Genomic DNA, 27313 nt, shown 5'->3' on the forward strand with positions numbered 1-27313 from the left:
CCTGCTCACCACCACGTCATTTTCTCTGCAAACACAGAGCTCCTGTTCTGAGGCTGTGTTTGTGAATCCCTAACAGGAGGACTATGCCAGCCTGCTGCTGCTTTGTGCTTCTCATATAAGACAGTGTGGTAAATGTCCAACCTCAGACCAGGAGAATAATTTTCTGTTTGGCTTTGAATAAATGCTGTAAAGAAATACTTAGGTGGAAATGTAATGATTGGTATGAATGTCATGTTATATTAATAGAGCATGTACAAAGTGAAATGTAAACCACATATACGTTTAAAAATAAAATCTAGTGGCCAGCGATGGGGTGTACCAGGTAAAGTTGCTGCCTGCAATGCCAGCATCCCATTAGGTGCCAGTTCAAGTCCTGGCTACTTCACTTCCAATCCATCGCCCTACTAATGGCCTGGGAAAAGCAGCAGAAGAGGGCCCAAGTTGTATGGGTCCCTGCCAGCCACCCATGTAGGAGACCCAGATGAAGCTCCTGACTCCTGGCTTCAGCCTAACCCAGTACTGGTCATTGCAGCCATCTGGGGAGTGAACCGGAAGATGAAATTCTCTCTCTCTCTTTGTCTCTCTCTCTCTCTGTCTCCCTCTGTCTCTCTCTCTGTAACTCTGACTTTCTAAATAATAAAGTAAATATTTAAAAAATAAATAAAATCCACCCTGTTGCTTTACCTGACTCATTAAGGATGCAAAAATCTCTTAAGTGAAAGGTTCTTAATCTTTTCTGACTTCCTGAGAATCCAGTGAAAGCTACCAGGAAAATGCCTGCATGAATATAGACATAAAGGTATCTATGTAAGTTTAAGAGCATAAACCCCCCTGAAAACCACCCCTACCCCCTGAAAATCTACTAATCCTTAAATTAAAAATCTCAAGTATAGTATAGATTATGGTCAAATTCATAGACTCTGGACTCAGACAAAGGTAAATTTGAATTCTAGTTTCAGCTTCTCCTGTCAAAGTAACCTGGGGAATTTTTAACTTTCTGAATTTTGATTCTATCACCTAAAAACAGAATAAAACTTTCCATGTATTAGTTTAATTAAGAATATTAAGTTCAGGGCTGGCGCTGTGGCATAGTGGGTTAAGCTACCACCTGCAGTGCTGGCATCACATATGTGCGCCTGTTCAAGTCCTGGCTGCTCCTCTTCCAATCCAGCTCTCTACTATTGCCTGGGAAAGTAGTAGAAGATGGCCCAAGTCCTTGGGCCCCTACACCCACGTGGGAGATCCAGAAGAAGCTCCTGACTCCTGGCTTTGGATAGGCCCAGCTCCAGCCATTGCAGCCAATTGGGGAGTGAACCAGCAGATGGAAGACCTGTCTCTCTCTCTCTCTCTCTCTCTCTCTCTCTCTCTCTCTCTCTGCCTCTCTCTGTGTAACTCTGACTTTCAAGACTTTCAAAATAAATAAATCTTTTAAAAAATAATATTAAGTTAGAGATTCTATATAAAGCACTTAGCATACATCCTGGATGTCCTACGTGTTCAATAAGCACTAATGTTATCAGCTATTACAATACAAAACTTACACTCCATCTGGCCAGAAAACAACTTCAATTCTGGTTAATTCCACAAATATTTAAATGAGATAGGACCATTGACAATGGAGAAAGCCTGAGCCGCAGAATTGATGGAGACAAACCAGGCATGCCCAACTGTCTTGGTCTGTTTTCAGATACTTACACAGGATCACAGACTTGGTAATAAAGAAAAGCAGTCACTTTGGCTCACAGTTCTGCAGTCTGGGAAATGCGGAATCAGGGAGGTGCATCTGGTAAGGCCTTCTTGCTGCATCATGCCATGGAGGGAGGGAAAAGGAGCACGTGTAAGACAGAAAATCAGGCCACACTCATCCTCACCAAGAGCCCAGCCATAGGAACCTACCCAACCCCACAGTAACACCACTAACCCACCCAATCACTTAACAGTTTCACCTCTCTGTATTTAAAATGGCAATTAAATTCCCACATGAGTTTTGGAGGGGACACTCAAACCATGGCACCAACACTGCACAGAGCAGATCTCAAGGTCTTCCCTTCTCAGGGTTGGAAGGAGCTTGAATGACCATGCAGCCCACTGTCAATAGACAATTCTTTCAGACTCACAGCAGAACTACAGCTGCAATGTCTGGTTCACAAAGGGGAGCCTCTGAATCTTTAGATGACATTCTATGTATTACAGGAGTGAGATAACCCAAAGATATTAATAATTTACAGACTAAATGGAATTAATAAACCTCATCACTGAGAATTTTTGGTTAACCACAGATAGTCTGCTGAAGGATTTTACTCAGAATTAAATGTGGAGATGTACTAAAGTGGTAGTTGTGTGTCCACAAAGTAGATCTCAAAGCTCCATGTGAAGTAGATATTTTTTATTTATTTGCTCATTTTCTCTGTAACACTGTAACACAGAGTTTCAAGACTGGCCATGAGATGACTTGGGTCAGTCTTGGATCCACCCAAGTTAGCTCTGTAATGCTCTCTGCATCTCATTTCCTTGAGGATGGATCTCACCTCTAAAGGAAATAAAATGAGTATATTTTTAAAGCTAAGAAGGAAACTAATCAATGCCACGTTTCCAAGTTTTCCACTCACCACTCCAGCCTTTTCTTTTGATAATTAACCTCCTCTGCCATTCTTCTGCCCTCCTCCTACAAGACTTCAAGTCAAATGTCTACACAGATTGGGCAAGAAATGTGAATCAACAAAGCAGATTATCTGGTAGCTCCGGTCACCTGGAGCCAGGACACCTTAGACTGAATGGGTCAGCAGTTACTCCACACCCACCAAGGATTTCCATCTGAGAATCACAGATAGATTGCCACACCCTGTTCCAGGAGAAATTTCAAATATACATTTGTATGTAAAGTATCCTGACTTCTAAACATTGACAGCTAATTCAGTTTTAAAAACATATACTGTGCAGGCCAAACAAAACATAATGGGAGGGGGGTATCAGTTTGAGTCCTTGACTCTGCGTTAGGGTTCCTAGGAGCTCCCACCTTATCTTCTTGCTCTACTGTCTCTTAGAGAATCTCACTTAGTCACGTGGTTGAAATACCTTCGGTGTGGGGAACCTCCCAAATTTAGGTAGTCATGGCATCTCCCACATACTCCAGACACATGTATCTGGCTGCCACCTCCATGGCTCCCTGGGATACCCTACGAGTATCCACGACATTTCATATGCACAGGTGAACTCTGGACCCGTCTCCTACACCTGCTGCTCTTCACTTTCTCTGGCTTGGTACATGGCAGCTATATTGCTCGAGTGCTGGGGAGTCACTCGTTGTTGTCTCTTGCTCCCCTTGTTCAGTTCATCTCTTTCTCATAGATCCTTTATCTAAAGCATGGATTCCTTCCACCAATTGTCCTGCCAATCTGTTCTTCACTTAGCAGCAAGAATGTTATTTTTTTAATAATGAGTGGCTCAGATCACACCCTACTTACAGTCTTTCAACACTTTTATAATGCATAACAACCAAGAGAGGAATATCAAGCAGGTATTACACTAGTGTGTCAATTGCATAATGTATTTTTATCTGTTGAACAAAATTTGCCTGCATCAAAACTTTCTTATGAGTATTAAAGAAAAGCCAATATTATTTTTGCATTAGTTTTACATTAGTTTTTGCAGACAAGGAAGCAAAATTCAGTAAACATTTATGTTGTTAATAGCTTTTTTTTTTTTTTTTTTTTGACAGGCAGAGTGGACAGTGAGAGAGAGAGACAGAGAAAAAGGTCTTCCTTTTGCCGTTGGTTCACCCTCCAATGGCCGCCGCGGCCGGCGCGCTGCGGCCGGCGCACCGCGCTGATCCGATGGCAGGAGCCAGGAGCCAGGTGCTTTTCCTGGTCTCCCATGGGGTGCAGGGCCCAAGCACCTGGGCCATCCTCCACTGCACTCCCTGGCCACAGCAGAGAGCTGGCCTGGAAGAGGGGCAACCAGGACAGAATCCAGCGCCCCGACCGGGACTAGAACCCGGTGTGCCGGCGCCGCTAGGCGGAGGATTAGCCTAGTGAGCCGCGGCGCCGGCCGTTAATAGCTATTTACACTCCTCAGTTAGTGCGAAGAACCTTCTAAATGTTTTAGTGACAAGGTTGTACTCATATAATTGTGGCCTCAAAGTAAAATACTGACTTTGATTAAAAGATACAATCCTGAAAAAAAAAAAAAAAGATAAAACCCTGTTTTTTTAAAACCCCATATCAAAGTGTCTGGGTTCTAGTCCCAGCTCAGCTTTTTTGTTTTGTTTTGTTTTTTTTTTAACTTTCATTTAATAAATATAAATTTCCAAAGTACAGCTTTTGGATTACAGTGGCTCCTCCCCCAATAACTTCCCTCCCACCTGCAACCCTCCCATCTCCCGCTCCCTCTCCCCTTCCACTCACATCAAAATTCATTTTCAATTCTCTTTATATACAGAAGATCAAATTAGTACATCTTAAATAAAGATTTCAACAGTTTGCACCCACACAAAAACACAAAGTGTAAAGTACTGTTTGAGTACTAATTATAGCATTAATTCACATAGTACAACACATTAAGGACAGAGATCCTACATGGGGAGTAAATGCACAGTGACTCCTATTGTTGACTTAACAAATTGACACTCTTGTTTATGGCATCAGTAATCACCCTAGGCTCTTGTCATGAGTTGCCTAGGCTATGGAAGCCTCTTGAGTTCGCCAACTTTGATCTTATTTAGATAAAGTCATAGTCAAAGTGGAAGTTCTCTCCTCCTTTCAGAGAAAGGTACCTCCTTCTTTGATGGCCCGTTCTTTCTACTGGGATCTCACTCACAGAGATCTTTCATTTAGGTTTTTTAGTTTGTTTGTTTGTTTTGCCACAGTGTCTTGGCTTTCCATGCCTGAAATACTCTCATGGGCTTTTAGCCAGATCCAAATGCCTTAAGGGCTGATTCTGAGGCCAGAGTCCAGCTCAGCTTCTGATGACAGCTTCCTGCTGTCACACATCCTGGAAGGCAACAGGTGGCCACCCTAGGACTTGGGTCGCTGGGTACCTGTCACCAGTCCACCAATATAGGAGATCTGAATGGAGTTCTGGGTTCTGGGCTTCAGATGGTCCCAGCTTCAGCTATTGCTGTCATTTGAGGAGTCAATCACTGAATGGAAGAGCTCTGTCTCTGCCTCTCTCTCACACACACATACACTCTCTCTCTTTCTCGCGCTGTCTTTCAAAATAAAGAATACAGAAATTTAAAGTTCAATTAACAAAGTAGAACATCCTAAAGAATAATTTGAAACCTCTTTAAATAATTTCTAAAAGAAGTTTTTCAGTGGAAAATGATTAGATGAGGAGGTTGGTGCAATGTTACATCATAAAAATTGAACTATTTTTACAAACCTCTTTTTGTATTGATTTAAATTCACTTCTGCCATGAGCCATGCTGGACAGCCTTAATTTCCAAAATAGCACCATGAATTCAGCAACTCATAGTTACATAGTCCCCCGGCCCCTTTTTCCTCCAGTTCATACATTACCATTTAGAAAGCACCAAGATGAGAAGGAATCCTTGAAATCTGCTGAGGTCAGCGGCTGCAAAGCCAGGAGTGAGGTCAGCTGGGGCCCAGGAGGTAGCCCTGAGCTCTGTCTCTGTGCGGCTGCAACTGACTCAGCTCCTGCGCTTCCTTCTTTTACTGCTTCCCTAGGAGTGTCACAGAACCACTCTGGGATGGGCTCTTGAATGACTTCCAGTTGAATTGTGAACCAAAACGTGTGACTTCCTGTGAGCCCAGTTAATAGGCTTTTGTGAGAGAGAAAGACAGAGATGAGAGTTGGTGGGAAAGGAAGAAGGAGAAGAAAAAGAAAAGAAATTAATATGTTCCTGAATCTGTATATATGAAATATATGAAACTTGTGTAACTTAAATGAAATTAAAAAAAAAAAAAACACATGGAAAAAAAATAGAGGTGTAAGCCCCCCACAAGGAGAAAAAAAAAGGGAAGGAAAAGAAATGGAAATTAAACTCTCGTTTTTCATCTCCAGGAGTAAAATCTCAACTTCCGTTTTACCTCTAAGTAGTGAATTCTCCCACTAGTGCATACTTGAATTAAACAGAACAAGCAGGTCTTGTGTTAATTAAAAAAAAAAAAAACATTTTAAATAAAAATAATGTCAAGGATTATAGCAGGGAAAACTTTCCTTCTCAGTGGTGATGTTAGATTACGTAGTTATTTACTGAGCACTCGGCATGGGTGAGGCGTGGTGCTGGGTGGGCATCAGCACATAGCTATATAAGCAGCACCCAGAAAGGGCTCACTTACTTCCAGTCCAAATTCTTGTTTGATTGACACATGTTAGCCATAAAGGAGAAAAGTGACTTATACAAAGTAACGTGTAATACCCAAAATGATAACAACTAGAAATGCTTGAGATTTTGGAGGGGTTTGCTTTTGTAATGTTTATTTAGGTATTCATTTGAAAAGCAAGGAGACAAAGAGAGATTTCCCCATCTACTGGTGCACTCCTCCATTGCCCTCAAAACCCAGGGTTCGGGCAGGCAGAAGCCAGGAGCTTAGAACTGAATGCATGTGGATGCCAGGGACCACAGGACTTCAGCCATCGCCACTGCCTCCCAAGGTATGCATCAACAGGAACTGGAAACACAGGCAGAGAGGGCACTTGAACCCCAGCACTCCAGTGTGGGATGTGAGCGCCCCAAGCAGCATCTCAATCACTGTGCCAGATGCCTGCCCCCGATGTTGGAGTTCGGAGATTTTTGGTATTTGGGAATATTTGCGTAGATGTTGGGATGCTTAACCCATGGATATTCATATATTTTGTTCTTATAAAAGTGATGCTTTAAAAAAAAAAAAGTGATGCTTACACTCCTTTTCTTGTCTCTAACTCTGCCTTTCAAAGAAACAAATCTTTCCCTCTCTCTCTTAAAAAGAAATGTGGTACTTACAGAGAACACTGAGTGAAAAGAGTAGATCAAACACACATTACGCATGACACATGACTCCCTGTCCTTCCTGAAATCTCACAAAACCCGCAGTAGTGGGGTGCTTAAGACTTGATCAGCAAGGACAGGGGAATGAAAGAAACAATGACAAAATGTGGCAGCTGAGAAACTGTGTGTGTGTGGCAGAGGGCAGAGGGGTACCTTAGCAGAGCTGAGAAGCAAGCACCTGCGTGTGGCTGTGCCAGCTGCTTCCTGCTTCCTGTCAGGTCCACAGACTGCTGTTCTTGGACCCCAGAGTGGAGGCGTGCGCAGCAGGAAGCCACAACCTCCTGAGAAAACAAATGCAGAACAGCCACGCCCCAGTTGAAAGCCATGCCCCACTTGCATTGAGAAACTTCCCCCAAGTTCAGAGCTTCAAGGCCACATTTGCTCTAGAGAAGAGGATTAATTGAAAGGCTGTGTACACACAAAAAATAAAGATAGGAGATTATAGGAGCAAGCACTGTGACACAGCTGGTTAGGATGCCCACTTGGGTCACCCGTATCCCAAATGGGAGTGCCAGTTCAAGTCCCAGCACCTCTGCTTCCAATTCAGCTTTCTGATAATGCATCCGGGGAGGCAGCAGATGATGGCTCAAGTGCTTGGCACTTGCCACTAATGTGGAAGACTGCAATGGAGCTCATGCCACCTGGCTTCAGCTTGGCCCATCCCTGGTTGTTGTGGGGATTTAGGGAGTGAACCAACAGATGAAAGATTTCCTTCACTGTCACTTTTCCTTTCAAGTTGATAAAAATAAATCAACAGTTTTTTAATAGAGAGGGGTCTGGCCTTGTGGCACAGTTGGCTAAGCCACTGCTTGCAGTGCCAGCATCCCTAACTTGAGGGTCAACTTGAGTCCATCCAGCTCCCTGCTAATGCACCTGGAAAGGCAGCAGGAGATGGCCCACGTACATGGGCCCCTTCCACCCACATGGGAGACCCAGATGGAGTTCTAGGCTCCTGACTTTGGTCTGTCCCAGCCCACATCATTGCGGCTGTTTGGGGAGTGAATCATTGGATGAAGGGACTCGAACCAGTGCCCATATGGGATGCTGGCACCCAGAAAGATGTTTAACCTACTATACCACAGCCCTGGCCCCCCTTTAAAATATCTTATGAATCAACTGTCCTTTATAAAATGCATGTATTTTCCTTAACTGTGTTTTTAATTCTTTTTCCCCCAAAAGAAATGTTTTATTTAAGGAATACATCTCTAGGAATATAGTGATTCTTCTGTTTTAACATGAAAAAAGTGTATCTGCACTTATCAGAGCAAAAGTATTACAATGACCATCATTCTTTAGTACTTAGACATTTTTGTGGGTCTCTTAATTGCATGCTTCTTCTGCAGAGTGCTAGAACATACAAGACCTTTGGGGTTTAAGACAGTCGTTGAGCAGTGCAGTGAGCCGGCCTCACCTGTCCTGAGGCCCTCACTTGACTGTACATTCCAGAATAGCTAAATACCCTCTGATGTCCTCCAGCCATCTGTACCTGCTATTACCAGTGCCTAAAATATTATTCCTTATTCATGCAGCTAAAATATAAATGATCCTTTAGCACTTAGCTTAGACATTGCACCCCATGGGAAGCTGCCTTTGACCCAGCATATGGTCACAAAACCCTCTCACCTGCTTCTACAATGCTTGGTGCTTCCTCCATCAGAGTGCTTGTGCCATTGTGTTGAAACTGCCTGGTTAGTCGTCTGCCTGTCTGCAAGACAGCTAGAACTTTGAAGACAGGAAATGTATCACACTCACCTAAGGTGCCTGACATCTAGCACAATCCTTAGCATAGACTCACAACGGGAACTCAATGACTACATCTGTAATGACTGAATGATATACAAGTACTTCAGAAAGTACTTATGGAAGCTGAAACTAAAAGATCAGTTTATTTTAGGACAAAAAATATTGAAATCTGTACATACAAGAGATGTTCAAAACATTCATGAAAAATACATATTCTGAAAAAACTATGTGTTGGAAAAAAATTGCACCACTTTTCCATGAATTTTTGAAGCACCCTCATATTTTCATTGCCAAATATTTGAGAGTAAAACTGAATTTTTAAAAGTTTATTTGAGAGGTGGCATGTGCCAATGCCATCTCACTAGTCAAAGTGATCAGTTTCAGTTCACAATTGATCATAATGATAGGATTAAGAGTAAAAGGGATCACATAAACAAGACTAGTGTCTGCTAATACTAACTGATAGAATTAAAAAGGAGAGAACAATCCAACATGGGAAGTGGGATACACAGCAGACTCATAGAATGGCAGATATCCTAAATAGCACTCTGGCCTCAGAATCAGCCCTTAAGGCATTTGGATCTGGCTGAAAAGCCCATGAGAGTATTTCAGGCATGGAAAGCCAAGACACTCTAGCAAAAAAAAAAAAAAAAAAAAAAAAAAAAAACTAAATGAAAGATCTCCGCGAGTGAGATCCCAGTAGAAAGAATGGGTCATCAAAGGAGATACCTTTCTCTGAAGGGAGGAGAGAACTTCCACTTTGGCTTGACCTTGTCTAAATAAGATCAAAGTTGGCGAACTTGGCTTCCATAGCCTTGGCAGCTCATGACAAGAGCCTAGGGTGATTACTGATGCCATAAACAAGAGTGTCAATTGTTAAGTCAACAACAGGAGTCACTGTGCACTTACTCCCCAGGTAGGATCTCTGTCCTTAGTGTGTTGTACATTGTGAATTAATGCTATAACTAGTACTCAAACAGTACTTTACACTTAGTGTTGTTGTGTGGGTGCAAACTGTTGAAATCTTTACTTAGTATATACTAAACTGATCTTCTGTATATAAAGAGAATTGAAAATGAATCTTGATGTGAATGGAATGGGAGAGGGAGCAGGAGATGGGAAGGTTGCGGGTGGGAGGGAAGTTATGGGGGGGGGCACTATAATCCAAAAGCTGTACTTTGTAAATTTATATTTATTAAATAAAAGTTTTTTAAAAAGTTTGAGAGGAAGACAGCCAGAGTCTTCATCTGCTGTGGGCTCAGGCAGGAGCCAGGAGCCGGGAATTCTATCCAGGTCTCCCACGGGGTGGCTGGGACCCGAGCACTGGAGCCGTCCCTGCTGCCTCTCAAGTTCCACGTCAGAAGAAAGCTGGCACCAGCAGCACAGCGAGGACTCAGGCCCCAGGGACGCTGATTTGGTAGGATATGAGCATCCTAACTCATGGCTTAGCTATTGAACAAACACCTACCCTGTGAATTCTTTTTTAAATCGAATGAATATATAAATGCCAAAACTGGACACTACTCTTGTTGGCATCTTTCGTTTCGTTGCTTCCAGCTAACTTTCTCCATCAACCCCATTGCCTGTGAAGCTTTGACTACTTCTGTTTCCACTTAAGATCATTATATTGAAAGTACTGTTAAGCATTTTCTCATGTAACTATAAATTCTTTGGAAAATTCATTTTTATGACTATAACCAGAATATTATCCTTTAAAAATAAGTTGATTTACTCTGAGTATGCTCTACTGTTAGGCTTTAAGTACTTGCAATATTTTGCTACTGTAAACCATGCTTTATTGAATATGCCTCACTGATTGTTTCTCAACAATACATTCTGGAAATGTGAAAATTTTCCACTTCTGCATGTAATCTAGCAATACACCTAGCTCAGTGAGCCCTTAATTGTAATATATTTGTAAAAGACTGACGATCATATAAGCAGAAAAAGAAAATCTCATTTATTGGTCGTTTATTGGCCACTTATATTACTCTGTGAATTGTACAATATCACCAATTTAAATTCCTATTGGACTGTTTTTAATATTTATTTAAAACTGTCTCAGCAGTAGTTTGGCCTAGCAGTTGAGACACCAGTTGAGATTCCCTTGTTCCATATCAGAGCATCTGAGTTTGATTTCCAGCTGCAGCTCCCAATTCCAGCTTCCTGCCAATGCAGACCATAGGAGCCAGCAGATGAACGCTCAGACTGGGCCCCATCGTCCACACGGGAGACTGGATTGTATTCCTGGCTCCCAAATTCCAGGCCAAGCCCTGAGTGTTATAGGCACTGGGGCAGGATGGAGGCAGAGGGAGGGGAGAGGTGGCAACACTGTGGCACAGCGGCACAATGGGTTAAGCCTCTGCTTATGACATCATCATCCCATTTTGGAGTGCCAGTTCAGATCTTGGCTGCTCCACTTCTAATATATCTCCCTGCTAATGCACCAGAGAAGGCTGCAAGAGATGGTCCAAGTACTTGGGCTTTTGCCCCAGTGTGGGAGACCTGGATGAAGTTCCAGGTTCCTGGCTTCAACCTGGCCCAGCACTAGCTCTTGTGGCCATTTGGAAAGTGAATCAGTGATTGGATGGAAGATCTCCCCCACCCTCTCTCTCATTCTCTCCCTCCCCTCCTCTAATGCTTATCTTTCAAATAAATAAATAAATCTTTAAAAAAAAAAAAAAAGATAAAAAGCTGAGGGACCAGCGCTGTGATGCAGTTGGTTAATCCTCATCCCACATGGGCGCTGGTTCTAGTCCCAGCTGCTCCTCTTCCAATCCAGCTCTCTGCTATGGCCTTGGAAAGCAGTGGAAAAATGGCCCAAGTCCTTGGGCCCCTGAACCCATGTGGAGACCAGGAAGAAGCTCCTGGCTCCTGGCTTCAGATCGGCGCAGCTCCGACTGTTGCAGCCATTTGGGGAGTGAACCAGTGAACAGAAGACCTTTCTCACTGTCTGTTAACTCTAAATTTCAAATAAATAAAAAAAAAGCTGAGATTAGACCTGAGTCGCTGTAGGAATAAACTTCCTTTAAAGTAAATAAATAAAACCTTTCTATAGGTTAAGGATACAGTCCTGGAGCCGGCGCTGTTGCGTAGTGAGTAAAGCCGCCACCTGCAGTGCCAGCATCCCATATGGCACCGGTTTGCGTCTCAGCTACTCTACTTCTGATCCAGCTCTCTGCTATGGCCTGCGAAAGCAGTAGAAGATGGCCCAAGTCCTTGGGCCCCTGTACTCACATGGGAGACCCTGAAGAAGCTCCTGGCTCCTGGCTTCAAATCGGCACAGCTCTGGCCGTTGTGGCCAATTGGGGAGTGATCCAGCAGATGGAAGACCTCTCTCTCGCTGCCTCTCCTTCTCTCTCTCTCTGTGTAACTCTTTCAAATAAATAAATAAAACTTAAAAAAAGAATATAATCTTTTGTGAAGTTTTTAGAAAGCCCTCAGTTTTATATATGCCTTTTAATTTTACTTTACATATCTTAGCATCTTAAATTTATTATTTTAAGCACATTTATTAATCTTTTCTTCTGTAAATGCTCAATTGTTTTTCCATATAAAATTTCTTGCCACACTTAGATATATTAAATATGTATTTTCTTATTTAGATGATATGTTTGCCTGTAGCTTTTTTTAGTTTCTTTTGCCTACGCTTCACTTTCTGATCCATTTAGAGTTCATTTGGGGCTACAGTGTAAGATCAGACTTTAGGGATGGCTGTTGGGGGCACAGTGGGTTAAGCTGCCACCTGTGATGCTATTACCCATGGGAGCACTAGTTTGAGTCCTGGCTGCTCCACTTGCAATCCATCTCTTTGCTAATGCACCTGTGACAGCAGCAGATGACAGCCCAAGTGCTTGGGTCCCTGCCACCCACGTGAGAGACCTGGATGGAATTCAGGCTCCTGGCTCAGCCTGGCCCAGCCCCAGTCATTGTGGCCATATTCTCTCTCTCTCTCTCTCTCTCTCTCTCTCTCTCTCACTCTCACTCTCACTCTCACTCTTACTCTGCCTTTCAAATAAATAAAATCAATCTTTAAAAAAAAAAAAGATGAGGCTTTAATTAGAGTTTTTAAAAGAAATGGTCTTAGAGGAAATGTTACTGAAATGCCAGAAGTCAAAGGCATGGCTCAGTGTTCACTGAACGTTGCTTTCTCCTCACAGGTGAGCAGGAGCCGGCTATCAGCAGTGACTCTGACATCTCATTGATCATGGCCATGGAGGTTGGACTGTCCGATGTAGAACTTTCCACCGACCAAGACTGTGAAGAGGTGAAATCTTGAAATGGCAATCGTGGAGGACGCAGAGAGAAGGGCCCAAGCGGAGGGCACAGAGGAGTGCCCGAGACTTACATCAAGAACACACACCTCCAAGCACCTTGGCAACCCCAGGGCTCTTCCTTCAAGGATGGTAATGAGAAGCAATATCCAAAGTCGCGGTGACCAGGCTGCGTGTCTCCATCTCTCCGACGGTCCACAGCCTGGGCAGCTTGGAACTTGAAGGCTGACTTCCCCTCATTTCCTTGTAGACATAACACTTCTGAAGCTCCTGAAACACGGACCGAAAGGACACCATTGGGGTTTCTTTGTTTCCTTCCAGCTTTTTGCGGGTCTTATCATCCTTGTGTTAGGAGTACATGGTGTTTGATTTCTCTGGCAATTTCTTTTTGAAGACTGTGTGTGGTGTCCGTCTGCTCCTGCCTTTTCCCTTTGATTCGCTCCACCTTTGTGTGGAGTTCTGTTGAGAAGCACCAGCTCCTGCTAGGATCTGTGTGTGTCCTTGTCTGAGATGTGTGGTGTTGACCTTTCAGCATGACGTGCGCATGGCTTTGAGAAGTGCCTCAGCACCCCGAAACAGCCTAAGGACAGCTTTAGTTAAGAATCTAAATTCCTGTAAGAGGGTCTTGAAGATCCTAGCTGCCAGAGACCCCAACACTAAGCTCCAAACCCACTGAGGTCACCCATCACTGTTTCATGCCACATCGCACTGGCTTCTCCTTGCCATGTTCTGCTAAGGGCCCGCATGACATGAGAAGGGAGCTCTCAGTCCTTCTGGGTCTTTAGGTCTTTGGCTGCAGTTTGAATTCAGAAGTCCCCTCCAAGATATTAAAAATCAGTCTTTGGAGGGTGGGGCTCCTATCTTAGACTAAAAGTCTCCTTTGAAAACCAGATGTCCCATGTTCCTCCCATAGAAAGCAAAATGCCTATAGCTCTGGTGTCCCCAGGGCTTTACCAGTTTCCGTTGCCTCTGTAAAAGGGTTGTGCAGGGCATGGAGACGTTAGATGAGATGCAATCATGTTCGAGCCCAGGGGCAAACAAAGTAGTGGGTGCAGGAGCACTTCAATTTTTACCTTAATTCCCACACAGTGCTGTGGCACCTCAGCAGATCATGTGGAAGAATTCAGCTGAGTCTGGAGCTGATGGCTTCCTCTGGCTCCGGAAGAGGGTGCAGATACCTAGTGATGCATGGAGTGAGTGAATCAATCATTTGAACCAAAAAGTACAGCATGGGACTTTACTAAACCAGGTTTATCCTAACTGAGAGAGACAGAGAGACAAAGTAGGAGTGGGGCAGGAAAAGATGTGACAAATGACTCCTGAAACCCACTGGTATTTTTAAACCATTTATGTTTTGTATTCTGTTTTTGTAACTATGACAGAAATGTGCTATTTTTTCAGCGGGCAATTTTGTAATACATTCAGACTCGCGGGCACAGAGATGACTCAGGTGGTGACGAGTGTCTCTGGACAATGCGATGGCTCACCTTACCATCTCTAGGTAGCTGGTAAAGGCCAGCAGCTGCCTGGATCAACTACAAGAGAGAGCTGTTCTCACCACACTGTATTCACATATTTGATGAGGGCTTTTCCACCTCAGCACACTGATGCCCATGCACACGCAGAGCTTGGTTCTGCTGCAAACCCTGGCTGTCTGCCGAGGCATGGACGGCAAGGAGCCATCCCTTTCTCCACACCTTCAGTGACTTCCTCCTGGTGGTTTGTAAGTAGGCAGTAAGGCAGGAAAGCCAGTGGCCACCTCTAGCAAGGCCACTTCTCTCCAGAAGTCCAACACTTCCTGTGCTGAAGTTTCTATGTGTGGCAAAGAAAAAAAAAAGCAGCAAAGAATGGAAAGCTCTGAACCCGGAGGCAGGAGTCCTGGATGAGCCAGGCCCTTCCTTGAAAAGCCTCTGCACCTCCACCTGCACAGTGAGGAGTCAACAAGATGCTTCCCAGAGCTGCTTCTGGCTTAAGATCATTGGTGAGCCTTCTGCCTGGGGATTTTCCTTGCACAACAGCTGTGCCATGCAGCAAGCAGGCTTCCTAGCTTGGGGAGGTCAAGTTACTCGACAAGGAACAGATGAGAACAGGCTCTGAGACTGGGCACTCCTCTGTTGCTCAGAATTAAGATCTAAATAATTGACGTTTTAAGCCCAAATAGGAGTTGGTTTGTTTGCCTTGTTTTACGAATGCTGATAGTCACAGCATTTGCAACCCTCTAAGCCAAGTTCTCAAAGGGGTTTCTTTTTTTTTAAGATTTATTTATTTGCTTGCAAGGCAGAGTTACAGACAGAGAGAGAGACAGAGATCCTCCATCCGCTGGTTCACTCCCCAAATGGCTGCAACGGCCAGAGCTGGGCTGATCTGAAGCCAGGAGCCAGGAGCTTCTTCAGGGTCTCCCAAGCAGGAGCCCAAGCACTTGGGCCATCTTCCACTGCTTTCCCAGGCCATTAACAGGGAGCTGGATCAGAAATGGAGCAGCCAGGACTTGAACCAGCACTCATATGGGATGCCAACGCCACAGGCAAAGGCTTAACCTACTATACCACAGTGCTGGCCCCTCAAAGTGTTTTGTTTTATCTTAGTCAGCTTAGGCCTATACCACCTACTCCTCATTCAGTCAGCTTTGCCACAAATGTTGGTATGACCTCCAGTCCTTGGATTCTAGAGTCGTCTGACTAATGAGTGCTTGCTCTTCCAGCCAAGGGCCAGCTAAGCCAGGGGTTGATTGCACATGGAGGCCTTGGCCACATCCTCACCTATGGGGTCCTGTGTCAGCAATGAGGAGTCCTTGAGACCCGTTTTTGGCCTGTGCATCTGACCCCAGGTCAGTCCAGCTGCAAACACCCAAGCCTAGGAGACTCCCCACTTGCCGAAGGTCTGTTGCTGGGAAGGTTCCCTATGGCTTTGTAGTTAAAAAAATAAAAAAGAATAGGGAAGCAGCCCTTCTCCACAGCCTTGCTCACCAACTACCCCAGAGAAAAGATTCTGACCTGGGGACTCAGTGGTCCACAGGGGGGTGTCAAAGGGTGTGTGAATCCTCAGAAGTCAATGCAAACTCTGTTTTTGTAGATGTGCAGTTTTCTGCAGCAAAAGTGTAGACCATCACTACTCACCAGAAATAGAATGCACAACACACATCTCACTAGCCACATTGTAAAGAGTGAAAAGACACAGGTAAAAATGATTTAATAGTGCATTCGATTTAACTTTATATTATTGTTTATTATTGTTTCAACATACAATTTGTGTAAAAAAAAAGTAGTGATGAAATATTTCCCATTCTTTTTTTTTTCTTTAATGAGCCTTCTAAATCTGTTGTGTTTCTTCCGCTCGTGGTGCATCTCAGCTTGGACTAGCCACATCTCAAGCACATGTAGCCGTGTGTGGTATGCGGCTTCTGGTTGCACAGCTCCTCTGACATTCTCACAGAATTCCTTGCCCCTTAACAAAAGATCAAGTTAAAACCACGATTACCTGCAGGGAGAAGGAGACACCACCCAAGTCGCCTAATGGCAGGGCCCAGAGACCAGTTTATGTTGAAATTTCTGCTTGGACTTTGTCATGCACCAGTGATGTCCATTATCATTTGTTGCTACTCTCTGAACAGCTGGTTTTTTTTAGAAAGTCCCACAAACCTGTTCATTTGGTGCTAAAATAAAATCATACCCCTCACATCTCATACACCCTTAGACCGATGCATGGCCCTTAGGAGCCCACGAGAATTCCAGGCTGCAGGTGGCTGCTTTCGCCTGGGCCCTGGGTCTTCTGCTTCCCGGTGGGCAGAGAAGGTCTTCCCCAACACCAGGGCCTCAGCTAAAACTCAACAGATTTTGGAAGATAGAGTGAAAAGTTACATTTGACTCCAAATACAATATTTTATGTGGCCTTATTACAAAAGAATCTTTGGGTCTTGTGACCATCTATTTGAAGGATGGCCACTCCAACAGTCTGCTTTCTACTCAGTCTCTACTCCCCATCCCACAGGCTATAGGGCAGCAAAGGAGCATTTGAATCATTTCGGGTCACCTCTAGGAATTGCTCCCCCTGGTGTGATTCACCTCTTTGGAAGGGCTGCGCCCTGACCGTGAATACAGCATCTGAGTCTTAATTTACTCTTCAGGGTTTGATCAACCCTGGGATTTTTTTTTTTTTTTTTTGACAGGCAGAGTTAGTGAGAGAGAGACAGAGAGAAAGGTCTTCCTTCCGTTGGTTCACCCTCCAGTGTGTTGCAGCCGGTGTGCTTCACTGATCTGAAGCTAGGAGCCAGGTGCTTCCTCCTGGTCTCCCATGCAGGTGCAGGGACCAAGCACTTGGTCCCACTGCATCCCCACTGCACTCCCGGGCCACAGCAGAGAGCTGGACTGGAAGAGGAGCAACCGGGACAGAATCCGGCACCCCAACCAGGACTAGAACCTGGGGTGCCGGCGCCACAGGCGGAGGATTAGCCAAGTGAGCCGCTGCACCAGCCAGACCTGGGATGTTGACTCAGCAAGATGGGAGTCAGGCAGTCAGAGGGGCAAAGGCATCTACCTGTTTGGAGGCCACACAGTAGCAGTCAGGGCAAATCTCTGTCCAAGGAAGTTTTTGTTCATCTGGGGTTTTCTGCTTGTTGGGTTTGTTGTTTTGTTTCTCCGCATTTCTCTTGTCCTGGTGAAATGTCCTGGACACTCATCAGGGTGGCTTTGGCTGTATCAGGACTGCCGGTTCCCGGTGACCATTCTGTCAGTTACTGCTGGGACAGCCCTGTGGCTGCCATGCCTTCAGAACCAAAAACAAAGGATGCCATCTGACCTCTGCTTCTTCCTTCATTATGAGCAGCTTTTAGATGGTGATTCTTACAAAGCCTAAAAACTCAAAGGCATTCAGTTATCTACTGAATGCATCACCTTGACTGAAAACAAAGAAGCCTCATTGATTCAAAACTCTTCTTGAAAGTCATGTTCTGTGGCATGAGGGCCAGTGAGTTCATTTCCTGCAGCATTTTTATATTCCTTCACTTTCAAATTCCTTTCCTATATTCTCCTCCTCCTTTTCTTCTTTCTTGGTCTTCTCCTGAGGAACTTTAAAATAACCTTCAGGATTTAAAAAGCAAATGCAGCTCTGAGGTTGTTGCTACCCTTACTCTTGTTAGCATTTGTCTTCTTTTCCTGTGTGGGCATGTCTATATTTTCCCTTCTGATGAGGAAAACCAGTTTATTATAAAGGCAAGCTAAGTCGCTTCCTCATAGAGTCAACCTCATTTTCACTTCCCATATTGAGAATTTGATCTCAGACCTCCAATAGATGTTGCCTTGTGTTCCAGCTTCAACACCAGAATGGTCTCCTTAGGCAAGCAATGCGCGGTATCTTCTGGCATGCTGTGTGGATCTAGCATCTTCTGTCTCCAGCATTTGTAGTCTTCCTACTTCTCCACATGCCTGCAGGGTTAGGATTTCGTAGAAAACCGTTTCTGGTGTCCACCCGCGCATCTTCACATCTTAGCACGACAGCCTGCTTTTAGTAAGTGATCCGAGGACCACTCACTCCTGGAGACTGACAGAGAGGCACGAAGAGACTGTTTTCCTGAGGAAGGGAACACTCGCCCCCTGCCTGCCATGCAGTGTTGTGTGTGCAGAAGCCCCTCCTCCAGGCTGTGGCGTGGCCAGCACTGCTGAGCACATTTGCTGATAGAAGTTAGGAGGTGATGGGGTCGCTACCCTGCAGGAATCAGGAAGCAAGGGGGAAAGTGGGGCTGGAGAGCTGCTGTGGTCAACAAAACATGACGCAGACGTGCTCATGGCATGGGTTAGGGGTGACCTGGGAGTACTGGGTATTTGGGGCAGAGGAGCTCTTTAAGAGGTTAAGTATTCATGAACCAAAACACTCATGATTGAAAAGAAGGTGTGGCTTGCCTGAAACTTGTGTTTTGAGAAACAGGTATGAATGCCTCATCCTCACCTCACAAGCCCAGACCCTGTACAGCAACAGTCATTGGAAAACTCCAGAAATAATAGCCACACTCTTCCACCTGAGCTGTTCATCCCAGACCCCGGGTGTGGGCCTGTAACTCTCAAGCCCTTTCATGGCCAAGCCTGCTTGCTCCGCAAGAACCTGCTGAGACTGGCGCATTGTTCATTACCACCTCAAGTGTTTCCTATCGAGGGAAGCTTCTGGGAATCAGCGATCAGAGACAGCCTCTAATCCTAAGCTGTAGCTGGTGTTTGCACTTACAACAGAGCCATTCACTGTCGAAAAATGGTTGTTGATGATAGTGGTAAGGCGAGAATATACCTCTCTCGAGAGGTCTACAGGTCTAAGCGCAGAAAGGGAGAAAATGCATTGAGAAGGTGCCTCGAGCTGGGTTGCCCGAGTAGTCATTGCTTGGCAGAATGTCTGATCTGGTCATCCTGACTGAGGGGAAAGGCTTGGAGAAGCAGGGATTATGTGGGGGCCACGCGTGCTACATAAACCAAAGACTGATCGGCGTGTGTTTCTTCCACCGGGCGAGTTTTCCCCCAATGTCATAATAAAAGTGAAGGTGTGTTGTGTGGTTGAATGGAAGCTAAGGGAGCTTCCAGTTGACCTGAACATACCCAGAAATCCAACAAAAAAGAGCCGTGGCCTTAGTCCCACACCATCTTTAGGGTCTAGTGTTGAGCCGCCTTTCTGCTGGAAGTTTTAGACAAATCCTGCGCTTCACTGAACTCAGATTATTGTTCTCTTTGAGAATGTGAAGACTTCAGCCAAAGAATTTTTGTGTACAAGTATAATAAGCGCTAGCTAATTAGAGTATATTCTGCTCCTTTGAATACCAAACTGTTGCCTGTACTTCTACAAGTAGAGCAGTTGGACTCACACACGGACTTTTCCCTATGACTGTGCAGGCATCCATGGTACCTAACTGGGTGGCGGATGTAATTGCAAAGGGCACAGCGCCCTCTGCTGGATTCGTCGCCGCTAGTCTTTCAGCAAATTATTTTGACTTGGGTCACCCTGTTCTCCACCACTTGGTTACTTGATTTTCATTGTACGCTTTTCTCAGTAGTTGAGAATTGGGTCTCCGTTTATCAAAAGAGGAAAGAATGTCACCAGCTCTGAGAAGCTGCAGGAGTCCTCACAGGGGTTCCACTGCTAGCAGCCCTTTCTCAAAGTGTCCCAGTGTTGCTCTGTTTGAAAAGAAGCTGCCTTGGGCTGGGAAGTGTGTGCAGTTATGAGCAAGGGCCTGCTTGTTCTGTAACGTAACTTTATTCTCATGGCATTGCAAAGGAAGATCAATAAAAGGACTTCTTTCACATGACTGTAAATGGTGTGAAATACTGATGTATTTTGTACATGTACATAATATATTTACTTCTAGCTTTCACAATAGTAACCTGAAATGGTTGTACCATTTTATAATTAGAAAGAGATGTATGGGTGGGAGGGAGGGGCTGTTATTTTTATAGTGGGATGTCACTTATATTTAGAAAACTTGAAGTAATTTTGTATTTGTGAAAACTTACATTCCATCCATTTCCTGAAAAATAAACAAGTATTGTTCCTTAAAATGTTTCTGATCTGGGAAAAGGAATATTCTAGCTTCCAGGGGAGCCTCCTAAGCAGTGTTGAAGTGACACCCAGTTTTGTAGACTAAAGACCATAACCAGCAATTACCACTTGTAAAATGTGAAGGAAAAAAAAATCCAGTTGATTTTTATCCTTTGACCACTGGAAGAGAAAAATCCTACTAAGAGTGAATTTACAGGTATGAACTAATCAGGCAAGACATCACCAGTCGATCTCTAGCGTCCCCCTACTAGCAGGAGGAAAAATCCACCAGCTCTCTTTCCTCCCTCACATGCATCGCAGACTGTGATCGCGCAGTGAGCGATGTCGTGGGTAGCCTGAGCTTTCCTGCAAGGTCCCAGGTGTGATGGTCCCATCTCAGCCCTCTCCGTCTTCCCGAATGCACATCATGACACTGAGCTTCCTTGGTTGATTTGCCATCTGCCCCCCAAACCATAAAATGTTACTCCTGATGGCATTTGCATGAGTTTTGGACATGGACTTTGGTTCTAGTTCTTCATGGCTGAAATAGCGTGGCGGTGGATGACATAGCCATTTTACGGTGGATGACATAGCCATTTTACTAAAATACCATTTTCTGTATAAAGTCACGTGCATATTTAGATGATTAGTTAAGGTAATATCATTGTTTGTTTTTACTGTGTAAATCTTTCTCCTTCTTCTCACCTCAGGCACCTACCCTTCTCCTTTGAAAGCACTTTATATCTCTCTTGAAATACAAAGAAATTTGAAATTAAAAATTACCTTTGAAGGAGTTTGTCTTCTGCTAGTTTTATTTTGCTTTCTTTGATTCTCTGTGTGCTTGGAGAGTAGAAACAATGTGTCTCACACTAGGCTAGTGATGGCACTAATGATGGTAGCTTCAAACAATCATACCACACGACTACTTTTGTTATATAGAGGAATATTATGTAAATAAGTGCAATTGTGTTCTCACGTACTGGTTAAAAATATATTGCAACCATAAAGGTTTTAAAACAAGGATTGTGAACTCCGGGAAATTTCACTGCAACATTTTTGTTTGGTTTTGTTTTTTAATAAAATGGAACCAGATGCTTGTGTCTGCGTCATCCGTGCCCCTCCTGCTGTCTCGCCCATCGCTGAGTTCCCCAGGTGGCTCCGTGGATTTCAAAACGTCAATGTATACCATGACATCGCTAGTATGATGAAAGACCAAGGAGAATAAGCGCCTGGTTTCTTTCAGCTAAGTCAAGGGCCAGGCCCCAGACCTCCTGTTAGCACTGCTCTTCCCAGGGAACTGAGAAGAGTTTGGGCAAAGCTGCAAAGGACCCACGGCCCTATTAGCTTAAGGTGGCTGTTGCCATGTGCAAAGACAGCACCCTTCCCGGGCGCTGCCCCAAGCAGATGTAGAGCAAGTACAGTCTGGGGGCAGCCAGGCCCTCTGCCTGGGGGATTTTGAACAGAAATTCCTTAAGATGAGCAAGGGCACACAAAGGAAGCCTGGGCGTGTGGGTTGGGGCGGAGGGGTATGGGAGGGGACAGGCAAGGCTGCCTCTGTCACCTGTGGGGAGCTGGCAGGCTCCCAGGTGTGGCTTGGCTCCCTGTGTCCAGCCCATCCAAGATTCCTGATTTGACGCCTGGAGGAGCAGGCAGGGCTGGATATGCTGAGGTCAGATCCGCCAGTGGCTGGACACTTCCTCCTCCCCAGGAGCTGCCATCCCACAGAATCCGTTGGCAACAGTTGCCGTGGGTTGGAGCGCTGTGACCTCCCGGAGCAGCTGAGTGGACTGCGTCAATCATGAGTGCTCTGGCGGCTCCACTGGGGCCAGTCTTGTGCCTAATTTGTAGGATGGAAGATATTCTAAGGGGATTCTTGGGAACAATTGAAATTATGCCGCAGTAGGCACTTTAAACTGTCCTCAAGGCCAGCCGTGTCCCAAGCCATACGGTGTCCCAAGCTGCAGCTTGGGACAACCGTATCCCATTCCCAGTGCTGCTTCCATTCCCCATTGCTCCGCTTCCAATCCAGCCCCTTGCTACCGTGCTTCTGTAGACAGCAGAGGATGGCCCACATGCTTGGGTCCTTGCCACCCACTTGAGAAACCCGGATGGAGTTCCCAGTTCCTGGCTGCTGCTTTGCCCAGACCTGGCTGTTACAGCCATCTGGAGAGTGAACGGCTGATAAAAGATCTCTCTCTGTCTCCGTCACATTGCCTTGCAGATTAATAAATCTTTTTTTTTAAAGTTTATCCCCCCCACTATTACAAGTTTTATCTGCCCAGATATCTATTGTCAGCAATGATGCTGACACTGGGGGCATGAAGTAAAATCTTTCCCCCCGGAACAGGAGTTCCCCAACTGGGAAATGTGGTATGTGGGACACATTCTGGGACACTTTAGAAATTAGAGCAAAGGGCAGGTGTTTGGAACAGTGGTTTAGGGACGCTCCCGTCCCATGTCAGTGTGCCTGGTTTGATTTCTAACTCCTCTGCTTCCAGTACAGCTTCTTGCTGATGCAAACTCTGGGAGGCAACAGACGATGGCTCTGGTCCCTGCCACCCACATGGGAGACCTGGATCGAGTTCTGGGCTCCTGGTTGGGAAGAGTGAACCAGCAAGTGGAAGATCTCCTTTTATCTGCCTCTCTCTCTTGCTTTGTCTCTCTGCCTTTCAAATGAAATTTAAATAAAGAGTTAATTAATTTAATTTAAAGAATAAAGGGAAGGAGGGGTGGAAGGAAGGAAAGAAAGAAGGGAGGGAGGAATGAATTAAGTACAGAGTCCCAAGGTCAATGAGGTTGAGAAAAGTCTTCATACAACACACACTGGCTTCTAGAGACTTTCAGGAAGTCCATGTAACTTTGTGTAACTCAGCTTGTTCCTGAAGCAGACTGATGATCAAACTCTCTTTTTCAAAAGTTGTGTTTTTTCAGCACTGAATGAAACCACTTGTGTGGAACCCACTTATAGGCAAAAAAGAAAATCACTGCTAGACATGGTTTGCAGTCTGTCTGTCTGGCACCCTGCACAGGCCTTGGCCTCTCTTTCCCCTGCTGCTGGTCGGTTAGGGAAAGCTTCAGTGATGCAAACCTGGGGCAGGTCCCCGGGCACGGCACTGTGACGGTCACCCATGTGCCAGGATTCACGGTGCAGCGACATGGCACACTGAAAATTTTCTAGGGAAAATACGAGCTGTGCCGCAGCTAGAAAATCCACTCTGTGCTCTTTGGTTTTGGGAAGTGAGCCAGTGTGTTTGTCCCTTTGAGCATACAACGTTTAAAACTCCCCAGAGCTTCGGGCCAAGCCAACCAGGCCAGCCTTAGTCCTCTCACTCCCTTAGCACCTGTGTCCAGGGGACCATCAGCGAAACCACTACTCAAAAGGCACAAACATAGGCCAGCGCCGCAGCTCACTAGGCTAATCTTCCGCCTGCGGCGCCGGCACCCCAGGTTCTAGTCCGGGTTGGGGTGCCAGATTCTGTCCCGGTTTCCCCTCTTCCTGTCCAGCTCTCTGCTGTGGCCCGGGAGTGCAGTGGAGGATGGCCCAAGTGCTTGGGCCCTGCACCCGCATGGGAGACCAGGAGAAGCACCTGGCTCCTGGCTTCGGATCAGCGAGGCACGCCAGCCGCAACGCACTGGCCGTAGCGGCCACTTGGGGGGTGTGTCAATGGAAAAAGGAAGACCTTTCTCTCTGTCTCTCTCTCTCTCACTAACTCTGCCTGTCAAAAAAAATAAAAAATAAAAAAATAAAAAAAGGCACCAGGAGACAGCAAAAATGCATTCATTTCATGTGACACATTTTTTAAAAAAAGATTAAAAGATTTAAAAAAAACACTCCAGTTAACAATGCACACTTCCTACACAACAAGCAATTCTGCAAATGCTGGCTCATTTTCTCCCTCTTAGTGGACTTGGCCACGTGCCATGTGCTCAGGATGGCGTGGGCTTGCTCTGGCCATCATGGTGTCTTACCAGCCACGGGGGAGGTACCCTGTGCCTGCAATGGCTGGTTGAAGGAAGGAAAGGATCTATACCCCTGTTGAACAGTAGTCTTTCTACTTTTTGCTTGTTGAAGTCCTTATTTAATGGAGCATTATGCCATTGACTATAAAGTAAATTAAAAATATTATGGCATTTTTTCAAAAAGACAGAAAGGAATGGGAAGGGAGGGAGCAGAAGAATCATTTTGTTATTAGAGTTGTATCTACTGAACCACATTAAATTTTTTCTTTATATTAATAAAAATAAATTAAAAAAGAAAAATCTATATGTATCATTTTATACAAATTTTATTTTAACAACACTATTGAGCCATATTTATGCATAAGTGTATAAGATAAAATGTATAAAATTTTAAAAATTACTATCCACAGAAGAGTTCATATGGTGTTTGAAAACAACAATTCCAGCAGTTTTCCAACAACAGAAATTGTATGTCTCTGACTTCATCATACTGATTTGGAAAACATCTCCCCCACATCTCACCACGGTTCTTTGTTCCTCACTATCACAAAAACAAAGGGCAGTGGCCTTTCTTGTGTGCACCCAAAGGCCAGGGGTCAGCCCTTGCCTCACTGTGGGCACACTCCCCTCACTGGTTTCCAGGCCCAGTCTGCACCCAGTGGAAGTCTGAATTTGCTGACACACTGGCAGGTACCCCACACTGGGACCCAACCCTTCAGACCCACCTGTTATAGATGACATTACCTACCAACTCCCCGTGGGGACATTCCCAAGGCCCAATCATAGTCATGTCCCCAGCTCAATCACCCCTTTGGGCCTCCCTCTTACATTCCTACCTCCTTTATCCGTAAGGACCATTTATTAAATAGTCAAGGGAGAAACCAGAGCCAGCGCTCACCAGCGGGCAACTGCACTTGGTTGCTATGAGAGCTGTATACACAACACAGCTGTCATTGATGTTATAGATCTAATGGGAGCCAAGTGACTCCAATCTCTAAGAAAAAAAAAAGGCAAGAAAACATACTTCAAAGCCTTGGAAATGGCACAGATATCTATAAATAGAGGAGTGAGTTACAGATCGAGAGTAGGCAACCAAGTTACACCCAAGAGCACGATTACATCACTCTGGGCCTGGACCTGATGTTTTTTCACACCAACAAATCTTCCAGGGAGTCTAATTTCAGGAGACCTTTTCCTGGGTTGAGGGATAATGCCAGGCGCTAAATGTACCTTAATTCACAGAGCCGCCTTTGCAATTGGGACAATGAAATGTGGTTGATTGCCTCTTACCATTTTCTCTTTCCCTATTTTCACACCTGTTGGTTGAAACAAGGAGGAGGAGGAAAGAGAGACCATCACTTAGGGGCTGGCCAGTTAGACCCTGGGTTTCCAGATCCTATTACCAGAGTTCTTTGGGGGTTGCCACACAACTCCCATAAATGAGTAGGCATTTCAGGAATGGAAAACTAGAAAACACTGTACACTAGAGTTAATTGTATTGATAGGAGTATTATTTTTTTAACTTTTATTTAATAAATATAAATTTTCTAAGTACAACTTTTGGATTATAGCAGCTTTTCCCCCCCATAACCACCCTCCCACCCACAACCATCCCATCTCCCACTCCCTCTCCCATCCCATTCTTCATCAAGATTCATTTTCAATTATCTTTATATACAGAAGATCAATTTAGTATATATTAAGTAAAGATTTCAACAGTTTACACCCACACAGACACACAAAGTATAAAGTACTGTTTAAGTACTAGTTATACTGTTAATTCACATAGTACAACACATTAAGGACAGAGATCCTACATGGGGAGTAAGTGCACAGTGACTCCTGTTGTTGATTTAACAGTTGACACTCTTGTTTATGACATTAGTAATCACCTGAGGCTCTTGTCATGAGCTGCCAAGGCTATGGAAGCCTCTTGAGTTCGCCAACTCTGATCATATTTAGACAAGGCCATAGTCAAAGTGGAAGTTCTCCCCTCCCTTCAGAGAAAGGTACCTCCTTCTTTGATGGCCCATTCTTTTCACTGGGATCTCATTCACAGAGATCTTTCATTTAGGTCATTTTTTTTTTTTTTTTTGCCACAGTGTCTTGGCTTTCCATGCCTGAAATGCTGTCAAGGGCTTTTTAGCCAGATCCAAATGCCTTAAGGGCTGATTCTGAGGCCAGAGTGCTATTTAGGACATCTGCCATTCTATGAGTCTGTTGGGTATCCCGCTTCACATGTTGGATTGTTCTCTGATAGGAGTATTATTGAACAGCCAGGAAACACTCCCTAAAAGGGAACAGGTCTAATCTATAAGCAGAATAAGATGGATTCCATCACAATATATAGCAAGGTAGTATCAGTTTTAAATCCAAAAATACACAATCCCAAGTGCCATACTCCAAAATGTTAAAATTCCTAAGAATAAAAATCTGAAAATTGTAATTTCAAATGATTACAATCCCAAGTGGTGAAATCTTTTTTAAATATTTATTTATTTATTTATTTGGAAGGCAAAGTTATAGAGAGAAGGAGAGAGAGAGAGGTCTTCCATCTGCTGGCTAATTACCCAAATGGCCACAATGTCTGGAGCTGGGGCAGTCTGAAGCTAGGAGCACTTGGGCTATCTTCCACTGCTTTCCCAGGCCATCAACAGGGAGCTGGATTGTAAGAGGAGCAACCCAGACTGGAGCTAACGCCCATATGGAATGCCAGCATTGCAAGCTGCAGCTTTAACCATTATGCCACAGCACCCCAAATGGTGAAATCTTCAAAACCACAATTCCCACTGAAAATAAAAGACAACATTTAAGGCATAGAAAGCCAACTTCTGGGAAA

At 44.7% G+C, this 27313-nt stretch overlaps 1 protein-coding gene and 1 long non-coding RNA gene across 2 annotated transcripts in view; one reads left to right on the forward strand and one right to left on the reverse strand.

The window, feature by feature from the left end:
* RNF150 (ring finger protein 150) overlaps positions 1-20291 on the forward strand; it is a 313307-nt gene extending 293016 nt beyond the window's left edge. Inside the window, exon 7 of the mRNA XM_051819466.2 lies at positions 12892-20291. Within this exon, the coding sequence (XP_051675426.2) occupies positions 12892-13010 (119 nt within the window). The 3' untranslated portion in view covers positions 13011-20291. The remainder of the gene's footprint in view (positions 1-12891) is intronic.
* LOC127483153 (uncharacterized) lies at positions 1392-9000 on the reverse strand. The gene is made up of 3 exons (XR_007909105.2): positions 8612-9000; positions 5517-5779; positions 1392-1800 (listed from the first exon to the last, which is right to left on the reverse strand). It is a non-coding gene; the product is annotated as an uncharacterized lncRNA (long non-coding RNA).
* Positions 20292-27313: the final 7022 nt, after the last annotated feature.

Source organism: Oryctolagus cuniculus, chromosome 8 (genome assembly GCF_964237555.1).
Source record: "Oryctolagus cuniculus chromosome 8, mOryCun1.1, whole genome shotgun sequence".
Taxonomy (NCBI): domain Eukaryota; kingdom Metazoa; phylum Chordata; class Mammalia; order Lagomorpha; family Leporidae; genus Oryctolagus; species Oryctolagus cuniculus.